This window comes from Nannobrachium achirus, assembly GCF_963921795.1.
Source record: "Nannobrachium achirus genome assembly, chromosome: 10".
Classification (NCBI taxonomy): Eukaryota; Metazoa; Chordata; class Actinopteri; order Myctophiformes; family Myctophidae; genus Nannobrachium; species Nannobrachium achirus.
In genome coordinates, this window is record NC_137819.1 from 58,623,030 (window position 1) to 58,634,795 (window position 11,766).

General features: G+C 40.3%; 1 protein-coding gene across 2 annotated transcripts in view; it reads left to right on the forward strand.

Moving 5' to 3' along the window:
• The window catches only part of setdb1a (SET domain bifurcated histone lysine methyltransferase 1a), a 29,632-nt gene extending 18,803 nt beyond the window's left edge, over window positions 1-10,829 (forward strand). Inside the window, exons 10-19 of one of the 2 annotated variants that reach the window (XR_013962450.1) lie at window positions 190-394; window positions 3,237-3,589; window positions 4,785-4,901; window positions 6,371-6,540; window positions 7,064-7,195; window positions 7,313-7,417; window positions 8,239-8,408; window positions 8,952-9,040; window positions 9,717-10,118; window positions 10,186-10,829. Coding sequence is in view for 1 of the 2 variants with exons in the window: in XM_080735752.1 (XP_080591878.1) it covers window positions 190-394; window positions 3,237-3,589; window positions 4,785-4,901; window positions 6,371-6,540; window positions 7,064-7,195; window positions 7,313-7,417; window positions 8,239-8,408; window positions 8,952-9,040; window positions 9,717-9,837 (1,462 nt within the window). In the remaining variant the exon portion in view is untranslated. Of the gene's footprint in view, window positions 1-189; window positions 395-3,236; window positions 3,590-4,784; window positions 4,902-6,370; window positions 6,541-7,063; window positions 7,196-7,312; window positions 7,418-8,238; window positions 8,409-8,951; window positions 9,041-9,716 lie in introns of both variants that reach the window. The other variant, XM_080735752.1, reaches the window with a different exon arrangement.
• Window positions 10,830-11,766: the final 937 nt, after the last annotated feature.

Sequence of the window (11,766 nt, forward strand, 5' to 3'; positions counted from 1 at the left end):
GCAAATCAAAATTGTTAAAATCACTAAAATGATAGAAGTAAATGGAAACATTTTAACGCTTATCTTTTCTCTTATGACTTTCTGAAATATGAACCCTTGTTGTAAAAAAAAAAAAAGAAAGAAAATTGTCCTTTAATACTACTAGATGTAAATGGTCTTTTTGAAACGGGTATCTTTTATACTTATTAGGGGGACAGATCAACTGCTAGTCACCAACGTACCCACTTCTAAGCTGGTCAAATACAGCCCTCACCGTTGCTGCCCGGCCTGTCTGGACCGAAACCGGCCCAAAGAAGGGAAAAAGATACACATCGAACGCAACCCGCTTCTGGCTCCTCTGTTCTATGGGTTCCACCGTGTGAAAGCTCGCAAGAAGAAAACCACAGATGAGGAGGTACACCTGCATGTCGTCTCTCACCACATCCATAAACCGTCTCTTTGGTCTTCCTCTCCTCTTAACTGGCAGTTCCATCTTCAGCACTCTTCTCCCAATGTACCTCTCATCCCTCCTTTTCACATGTCCAAAAGATCTCAACTATGGATGTTAACTTCTTCAGTGCCGTATTTAAAGTGGGACCTCTTATATTGCCGGTTCGCCAACAAAGGGTTAAAAAAATAGTGTGCACGCTGGTGCACACATTCGTGCACAGATCATGCACTATGCATGTGCATGCTTTTCACAGCTTTCAAACAAAACAATCCGCTTGGAAATCCGTTCAGGCATTCAGGAGAAGGCAGCCCTTATGTTTTCTTCAAATGTAAACAAACATGGCTGCCATGTTTGAAAGATGGGGTTGGTATGGGGGTTAAACATGCAATTTCGCGATCGCGATCATGGCTAGTACACTGTTGGAGGTCCAAATTTTTTTTTTTCATTTTTTTTTTTTTTTTTTTAAAAGACGTCCAGAAGACGTCTGGCAGGGAGGTCCATAGTTAAAAAGACGTTTTTATTATAGAAAACGTCTTTTTTGGCAGGGTATGAGTTAACAATGAATCTAAAATCTGTTAATTGCCGACATTAATCGATTCAATTACACGTAATTGTGTTGACTAAGACAAAGACTAAGATTTTGATTTAGTCGACTAAGACTAGATTAGACTAACACAATTTCAGACTAAGACTAAATGTGTTATTAAAAAGTCTAAGACTAAATCTAAGTCTAAGACTAAATGGAATTAAACCCAAATACATCTTTTATCTTTACATTTGAGAATGTAGGCACCTATCTGTTCTTTTCAAATCGTGTTGCTTTTGCACAGAGAGTAGTAGACAGTGTCAGATGTGATTGATACTGTGTATATTATTTGCAGAGCAGAGATGTTGTACCTGGCAGTGGCACTGTGGCACACAATAAGCATTGTAGCCTTGCCCTAGCAGTTTTACTTGAACATTAACATAAGTATTGTATTTGCTACTGTATATTAAGGTGCAATGGCATTACAGCCAAGATGGTGTTTTTTTTGTTATTTTTTGAGAACTCAGAATTGCACTGTATTTTTCTGAATCTTTTTTATATTGCACTGACATCGTAACAGACAGTAGAAAAATTACTTGTACAGTTATAATTAGCCTAAAAGACAAAATACTAAGACTAATCCCAAAAGACTAAGACTAAAAGACTAAAACAATTTCAGAAGACTAAACCGGACTAAGACTAAATTGTATGATTTAATCTTAAGACTAAATCAAAAATGTCTGTCAAAATGAATACTGCAAGCCGTACAGCATGGCTAGTCTCACTAACATCCTTTTTTTTGTTTTTTGTTTTTTTTGTTTTTGGGCTTTTTATGCCTTTATTTGATAGAATAGTAGACTGACAGGAAATGGGGAGAGAGATGGGGAATGACACGTGGCAAAGGTCGGCGACGCCAGCAGGCATCATAGCCTAGTATGTGGTATGCGCCTTGACCACTAGGCCAGCGGGCGCCCCTGTCTCACTAACATCCTATACAGGGGTAGGCAACCTTAGGCACGGGTGCCAACTTTGGCACAGGGGAGGGAGGGTGATCCAATTCGAAATGTGGTCAATTAAATGAATTCACCTAATTTACAGCATATTACAACCTGCACATAATTATACATTCATTAAAACCCTGAACTCTGACTGGGAATCCCTTCCATCGGGGAGATGTGGGTTATTGAGTCTAATGATCTTTATAACAATTTCCTGCCAATCAAATTATGTCAATGTTTGATGGCGTATCATTAAAATGTATGTTGACATGGCACACCGTCTATCTAGAAAATAAAAACATTGCACTTCATTTCAAAAAGGTTGCTGGTCCCGGTCCCTGCTATACATCTCCCCCCTCACTCTTTCTGGTATGCTTCTGTCACAAATAACTCCACTCCGCCACTTAACTCCATCTGTGCACTCTTGTCTTCCTCTCTTCCATACTCCCCATTACCTTGGACTAGAGGTGCCATGTCATAGTTCCGAACTCCCATTGTTCCGACCTCCCGTTATTCCGACCCGACCACCTAAACCTAACCTTAACCTCAGTAAAACTAACTGGTTAATGCTAACCTACTGGCGCTGGTGAATGCTAACCTGTTGAAATGCGAACCTGCCGACGCTGGTCAACGCTAACCTGGTGAATGTTAACCTGGTTGGACCAACGGGAGGTCGAACCGATGCTCAGTCCCCGGACTGGACTGGTGCCCGCTTACAAATGAGGTTAACCTGCTTAACTCTCAAATACCGGGAACGCGCCCGAGTCGCGTTAGATTTTAAACACTTTAACCATTATTTTATGCTTTAACTTTAGAAAAATAGCAGATATACAAGCTCACAGCGCGGCACCGAGTGCCGCGCTGCGAGCTTGTAGATCTGCTATTTTTGAAAAATTGTGAAAATGTGTGCAAGTCTTTGAATATCATTGACCCGATCTTTGACCCGACTTCTAAATCCTTCTTCTAAATCATGCTGTTCTCAAACCTTTTCATGTCAAGGACCCCCAAAATTACAGGTATTTGGCCACGGACCCCCATCTCAAAATATTTTGTTCCAGGGACCACCCAGAAGCAAATATTTGAGTTACAAATGTTTGCTTTTAAATAGATATATTCAAAGACTTGCAAAAATAGCAGATCTACAAGCTCGCAGCGCGCGCTGTGAGCTTGTGTATCTGCTATTTTTCGCTGGTTAAAGCATTCAATAATTCTAGGCCTAAATGGGTTAAGAAAAGGTGTTGTTTTATTTTATTGATTGTTTATTGATCGGTTTCCTTCAAAGGAGTCAATCCACCTGTACTACAAGACGCCATGTGGCCTGTGTCTCACCACCATGGCGAAGGTACAGGACTACCTTTTCAAGACTCGCTGTGACTTCCTGTCTCTGGAGATGTTCTGTTTGGACCCTGAGGTGTCCGTCTCCATGACCCGAAAGCCCAAGCCCCAAGTAGTATTAAACCTAGACTTCGCCAATGGCAAGGAGCTCAGAAAGATCTCCTGCGTCAACGAGCTCAACCGCGAGCGACCTCCCTCTGTGATGTATAGAAAGGACCGCGTGGCAACTGACGGCATCGCCATCAACACCTCCCCTGACTTCCTGGTGGGCTGTGACTGCACGGATGGCTGCGGCGATAGGTATGTTTTTGTAACAAAGACCCAGAAAAGGTGACATATGTATGTACGTATCTTGGAACTCTAAAGTGTGCAACCACGATTACTTGACAAAAAACAAAACAAAAGAACATTACATGTGGGGGCGCTCTCGTGGTGCAGAAGTTAAAGACCCAGTGAAATGAAAAATACGTTTTTCACACTTTTAGAACTTTTCTGTGGTAATCATATGGGCATTCCTAACACTAGATGCCAAAAAAATAGAAAATAAACCATTGTTGTGTATTTTTATATTAAAGGTCCCTAAATAGGCCATTCTTAATTATTTCCTGTGAACAGAAACGTGCTGCGTGATGACATAGACGGGTCCGCTTGCATATAAATGAACACACATTCTGTACAAGAGGCTACAAACAAAACATTAAGCATCACATGACTCAGATTCTACATCCCATCGCCTGAAGGGATGGTCCCTTTTGATTGGTTCAGAAAAACACAGGCTTCCTTTTCAGACTGAAACTTCAAAATAAAATACCCAAAATAGCCATTTCACTGGGTCTTTAAATGTACCGCCATGTAGACTAGGGATCTACACATTTAGCTGTGTTTGTGGGAGGGGGGAGGGAAGGATTTCTGTCACAGCACTAACAATCCTTACAAGTTGGTCAGGGCACCTCTTCAGTCAGTGAGGTGAGAACTAAGGACAAAAGGTAGATAGTAGCTACTTGCCTCATGCATTATGTCCCCCCAGTGAAACTTGTCACTGTCAGGTGAAAAGAAGAGTGCCTTGATGTCACGTTGTCTGTGCTCTCCCTAGGGTCTTTGACAATAACAAGGGGCTAGAAGAATACACAGGGGAATTGTGAGAAAAATAAAGGAAAAATGTGTACAACCACAATTACATCAATCTGGGAACCCATCATCAAAGAAAGGGCGACACCTTAGCGACTCTGAGGCTGTCTCGAGAGATTACAATTACATAGAAAAAACAATGCATGTGATTTGAAAATCTAGCCAAAGCTAGTTTGGTCACTATCAGACTGGAGAAGGTTACTTCTGACAAAGTGTGTGTGTGTGTGTGTGTGTGTGTGTGTGTGTGTGTGTGTGTGTGTGTGTGTGTGTGTGTGTGTGTGTGTGTGTGTGTGTGTGTGTGTGTGTGTGTGTGTGTGTGTGTGTGTGTGTGTGTGTGTGTGTGTGTGTGTGTTTTTTTACTTGGCAGTGTGTTGTGTTCCTGCATGCAGCTGACTGTTCAAAGCACTTCCCTGCAAAGTGAGGGACCAGTGGATCAAAGTGCTGGATATTCCTACAAGAGATTGTACAACCACATTGTTACTGGGTAAGCCTTTTCATTCTGTTATTAAGTCTAATTCATGATGTGCCTCTTTGAGATATGTACAGTGTGTATATACCGTACCTAGTGGGCAGCACAACAAAACTTCATATTCAGGCATGCAAAATTACAGATATGATACCAGTTCTTTAAACAGCCAACTAGTAACTAGTAATGGATGCTCCTTGGAAAAGATACAAACACACATTGCATAATTTCAGATCCAATTATGTATTGAAAGTAATCAAACACTTCGGACATCGGAAATCGGAATCATTTGAGTGCCAGTTTCCCCCAATTAACTGACATGGCAACAAAAATGTGGTGGCAAGCATGGTTAGTGGTAAGAACTGAATTAGCATGCTTGTCCCCACATTTTTGTTGCTGTGTCAGTTAATTGGGGGAAACTGGCACTCAAATGATTCTGATTTCCGATGTCCGATTTGGACAACCATTTTCTTTCACCTGTTCTGAGTTGTCTTGAAAGCAGCATACATCTCTGATCTGTAAACTTGTGAAAACCTTCAGCTGAGTCATCTTTAAGCCTTACGTTTCATGCACAGCTGTGGAAGAAGGCGTCTGGCTGAAGCTAGAACATAATCATTTCTGTAATTAACCCATTCAGAACGGGTACACAGTATAGTGTATTATTATTTTATGCTTTAACCACTGAAAAATAGCAGATATACAAGCTCACAGCGCGGCACCGAGTGCCGCACTGCGAGCTTGTAGATCTGCTATTTTTGAAAAATCGTGAAAATTGAATTTTGACCCGATTCTATAAGTGTCTTTTGAATCCTTCTAAGACTTTTTGAAAAACCTATGTTTTATGTCAGCAATCTGGCCAGCCATCGTCAAAGAAAAGGTCCTTTTCACTCTGGAGCTCAGTTACTCTGTTCTTGAGAGACTACTATGTCAGTGGTTCTCAAACCTTTTCATGTGAAGGACCCCCTAAATGATATGTATTTGGCCACGGACCCCCCATCTCAAAATATTTAGTTCCAGGGACCACCCAGAAGCAAAATTTGAGTTACAAACTTTCGCTTTGAAAATACATATATTCAAAGATTTGCACACATTTTCACGACTTTTCCAAAAATAGCAGATCTACAAGCTTGCAGCGCGGCACTAATAGCAGATCTACAAGCTTGCAGCGCGGCACTCTGTGCCGCGCTGTGAGCTTGTATATCTGCTATTTTTCACTGGTTAAAGCATTCAATAATTCTAGGACTAAATGGGTTAAACAATTAATGAATCATCTCCAGGATCAGATCAATAAAGAGCAAAACCTCTTAAGCAAGGAACATTTTGCTGTATAAAATGTTTACTGCTGGAAACGTAACTAAAACCAGTGGAGCACGCTGTAATATTTATTATTATTATATTATTAGAATTGTGTCAAGTTGAGTTGACTTATCAATATGCTTCCTGGGTCTTTGACATGTGCTCCTTTGTCCTCACTTCCATCTCCTCAGTGTGTATGAGTGTAACGCTCTGTGCCGCTGTGACCCTGCTATGTGCTCCAACCGAGTGGTGCAGCATGGTATCCAGGTGAGGTTGGAGGTTTTCAAGACGGATAATCGAGGCTGGGGCGTCCGCTGTCTGGATGACGTGGCCACGGGGACCTTCATTTGCACCTTCAGTGGTAATCAGTTTCTTGGAATTCCACTGCGCTCTGACCGTTTGCTGCGTTGTCCTAGTAATCCGTTAACATTAAAGAATAAAGAAGTGGTTTGCACTCGGAAAGGATCTGTTAGCTTGTTTTTAAACAAACTGATAATAGAATCATCATATTTATCTGTCGAAACAGCTTTGACTTTGACTAGCCCTTGTAGACTACACATGTAATGTAAGCTCTTGCATAGAGTATATATTTTCCAAATATATCTTCAAAAAGAAACAAAACAAAGCAGAACATTACATGTGTGATTTTGATTCTTTCCTTTTGCAAACATCTTAACATAGGGAGTGTCTCTGTATCTTTGGTAGTTACAACACAACAGTTCTTGTTGCAGTGGCTTCCATATGATGGAATGTTGCTCTCTGTGCACACCTGACTAAGTATTTAGTACAGAAGGTACATGAGTAGAGAAAGGAGTATTTCTTCCATCAAGCTGGAGTCTCAAGTCCTTTCTCTCTCTCTCCATCTCTGCTCCATCTCTCCACAGGTAGAATTCAGAACAGGGGGCAGAAGAGACAAGGTCCAAATGAATTCTGTGTCAAGTTGAACCACATAGAAGCGGCTGAGATTCGCAAGGAGGATTATGAGACCGAAGCCTACTGTTCTGATAGTGAACCAGGTACTGACAAGATGGTTCACTTCTTCAGCTGGAAAAGCCACTTGTGTAGCTTTATATTGTTTATATATCTTGTATTCCTTTATCTTTAATTTTGTATCATGTTCCATGACTCATCAGCTGAGGACCAGATGGATTCTGACTCTGTCCCGTCCACTGAATTGAGGTTCACCAAGGGAGCTACAGAGAGACTAGAGAAGGATAGCCAGAAAAAAACACAAAAAGGTATGTTTGCATTCCATGCATGTTCCTCTGTGCTATTTGCTCATTACCCAATTTGGATGTGATGGTTTGGAATTGTTGTTGACACTGTAGCAAAAATAAATACACAAATGTCCACAAAAGTATTAAGCTTATATTTCATAATAGCTCAGTGGCCTTGTTGGTAGAGTTTCCACCCTGAGACGGGTTTAAGGATCAATCACTGGCCGAGTCATACCATAGACTAAAAATGCTTGGCACTTGCTTTTCATACTCTAAACCTGAATCCAATCATTCTATTCTGAGGAAGACGTGTGAAAATCTGACATAACCCTTCCCAGTGCGTTCTGTTTGTCAACACGCTTTCAGAGGCACTCCCATGTCATTTTGCTTAGATTGTCCAGTGAGATCTCAAATATGGTGGCATCCATTTGTTTATTTTCTTAGCAATTATTGTATTGATTACTTTTTCGATTAATTGAATAATTTTTTATAATGAAAAATATACAACAATGAATCATTGAGAAAAATTCGAATAGATTGTTTTTTATAATCGATTAGTCTGATTACCTACTTAAACCCTATTTTGTACTTTGTCATGCAAGAGTGTCGCACAAAAATAGCGGCGTATCGTGAATCACGATAAGTTGCAAGCTTGTAGATATGTTATCTTTGAAAATCAATTAAATTGTTTAGTTCGATTAACTGTTGCACCCGTACTATTCACACACAGAAGTGATGTGTCCGATTTTCACACGTCCTCCTCGCTAGAGAACTTAACCGTCCTTTCAACGTCAGAAGACCTGGCTCACACTGAAATACTGATATGTGTATGTTTCTCATAGACCCTAAAAAGACAGCAGGCCCTGCAAATAAATCTACCTCAAATGAGAAGGGAACAGAGAAATCCACTACCCCTGTTACCACGGTGATGACCAGGAATTTGTTTGATGGGGAGGACCAGTGCTACATCATCAACGCTAGTTTGGAAGGGAATGTAGCACGCTTTTTCAACGTGAGTTCTTCTGATGCAGCCAGGATTTTGCTGTACAGCAGGGGTCTTCAACAGGGAGTCCAGGACCCCAGAGTTACTACAGCGGGTCCTCCAAATCTTTGTGTGATAGAAACTTTTTTTCTCCTTTTTTATATTAACCACTTGAACCCTAGCGTCCATATTCTAAGAACTTTAGCCAAAAATTGTAGATCGGCTAATTTCGGCAAAGAGCTTTGGTGCAGAGGGGAAAAAGAGCAGACTGAGTACAGAGTTAAAGGTCAGGTTTATTAAGTATTGACGGTTCAAGTGGATCCATATCTGAAAACACAAATTGACATGAATCCAAAATACACTGATGATTGTGCTGTCAAATAATGAAACTATATGGAATCTATGAACAGGTTTTGGGGGTCCCTGCTTCATCTCTCTCAACTAAAGGGTCCTTGGCCTGAAAACGTTGAAGACCCCTGCTGTACAGCCACTTTATTTCCATGAAGTTAACAAAAATTCACTGAATATGAGCACAAACTGAATGGCTGGACATTTCCCCTCTCTCTCTTACAGCACAGCTGTAGCCCCAATATGTTCGTGCAGAATGTCTTTGTGGATACACATGACATTAGGTTTCCATGGTTGGCTTTTTTCACCAGCGAGTAAGTGTCCACCTGTCACTTTCTAGTCTAATTGGTTGAACGCTTTTGACCAACACATAGGGCTGTCACAATTATTACATAATCATCTAATCGCAATTATTTGACATAATCGTGATTATTTTTCATAATCGTTTCCATGTTGAAAAATGTTCATACATTTAAAAAAAAAAAGAAGTAAAAAAATAGAGTAAATAGCAGATCTACAAGCTCACAACGCGTCGCATCGTGACCCGTTGTGAGCTTGTAGATCGTCTATTTCCACTATCAATGTTCTTTTATTATATATTCTTTATTTAGGGACAGTCATTATAACTTACATAATTTTAATTTCCGTAAAGTTACTTTTCTTTTAAACACATAAATCATCAATGTTCTTTTTTAAGTATAAAGTTGTCAAATATGTCAGTAATTTCTTTGTGTATTTAGGTTATGTGTCATATCTGCCATGTGCAACTTCAAAGCCTACAAGCCAAACAGAAATGTAATTGTCAACGACAAAAACACAATTAAATCGTTAATCGCAATTATTTGAGTGTCAATTAATTGTCATGTAAAATGTCATAATTGTGACAGCCCTACCAACACATACAGCATAATAAGCATAAATAATGTTCCATTTGTGATTTTTTTTTTACAGATAGGTTGACATTATGCCTCTCTCCTCTTTTTGTTTCAGGGTCATCAAATCTGGTACAGAGTTGACCTGGAACTACAGATCTATAGTAGGAGGGGCAGATGATGTCTCAAATGGTTTGCGTTGTCATTGTGCTTCTAAAACCTGTCATGGTAAATTGTAGTAGGCCTATAACAATTGAGAAGAGTGGAAGCTGTTGGATGCAAAAAGGTGGCTATCCTTCAATATTCGCAAGTGACATTATATTGCTGCCTTTTTGTGTATTTTTTCTTTTTAGGTCAGGTTTGTTATTGGTGCATGTTTTTAAAATAAATATACAGGATATGCAACTAATCATGTATAGTATATAGTTGTCAAAAAGGCAGAGAAAAAGGCAGAACCCGGTTGGTTCAGTTGTTGTATTTTCCTTTTATTGAAAGATTCTTTTGCATCTAATAGATTCCAGTATTTTTTAATGTCATATTTGAGGGCCTCTTTGGAAGCCCTATTCTCCTCACTTCTGTCAAATCAGCTGTAGAGGGTAGCACGGGACCATTTGTAACGGGAAAAAAAACAGAAACGCAGCAAGTGCAGTGCGTGCTTGTTAAGCACCATAGAGGTTTTCTTTAGAGCGGTGGAACGCAAAGTACAAGGGAAAGTATAGTGAGTGAGCAAAAGCCACCAGGAATGAAGCACTTTTGCTGTTATTATCAATGGGTATGGTACGAACGTCTGCAAAAATGTACAGAATGGACTCCTTAGATTTAATGCAGTCAAGACAGGCATGTCTCAACATAGTCTTGCATAGCCAGACCTTTCACGGCTCCTCCTCCTCCACGGTGGAGTTCGCTGAAAATCTGGCTATGCAAGACTAGGTCTCGACGAAGCTCTGCTCCTATATCCATGAGCTATATCGGGGAGGGGGAAGGTGACAGTAACAGACAAATTATCTCAACTGTGAAATGTATTATAAAGCCTGGCAGAAAATATAATTGTGCCTTGGCCCTTGGCTAGTAATGTGAATTATCCACAGGTCAGTTTTGGGGCCCGGTTTTCAGAAAGCGTCCCAATTCTTTGGACCTGTGTTACCCTCTAATCTGATTAGAGTCTAATCAGCTGGAATCCATTCAGGGGCAATGCAATTTTGTGGTTGTTCTTTGAGTTCTTCCAACAGTATATTGTACTGTAACATATGTTTTGTTTAAAGAAAAAAGTCTTAAATATGTTAAAAAAGTAAAAAAAAAAAAAAAAAAGGAAGCAATGTTTAGATTTTAATAAACTGCTTTATCACGAAGTGTGCTCATTAGTGATTGAACTGAGTATTAAATACTTTATGATGCTTTAATTACCCACTAAACACATTTTTGTCTTTATGCATCAGAGCAGATCAGCAATGTAATGCTACTCATCCAACATTGAAGAGTGCCCATCCTTATCTAAAGTGTTTTTAATAGGGCTTAAAAGCTACACTATAACCTTATGTTACAGTTTGTTAATACTCTATAACCCAACTGTGGTGGGTTTATTTGTTCTAAAAATAATAAAGTCTGCACACTGGGTCATGCTCCAAAGCTTAAAAACGTATTGGTTCCTGTAGTGTACACCATCATTGGACGTGACATCTCGAGTCTACCGGCTCTTCATCAGAAAGCACGTATTTGGTCTCCCTGTGGTCGGGGAGGACCACTACTGGTTGACAAGTGGCACTGCCTGAAAGTCAATTCAGTATCTCCCCTGAGCAAGCAGGCGTGCTGGGGGACCCGGGTTTGAATCATCGGTAGAATAGAAGAATAGAGTCTGCAACACTGGTATACTCAGCTCTGTTTTATTGCTTCAACGCTTCGATCCGTTTGGATCTTCTTCAGGAATAGTATACGAAGAAATGGGTGTGTAATCATCGGTAGGACATGAAAGTTATAGTGCCGTTTGAGTGGTTGTTTCTGTAAGGCCAGCCTGCTGTGTACATGAAGGGGATGGAATAGGAGGACACAAAGCTCCAAATGTGATTTACAGGCTCTGAACAAAGCTCTCTTTCTACCGAGCAGTCTTCGTTCCTACTCTCACCTATGGTCATGAAGTGTGGGTTGTGACTGAAAGAATAAGGTTGTGGATA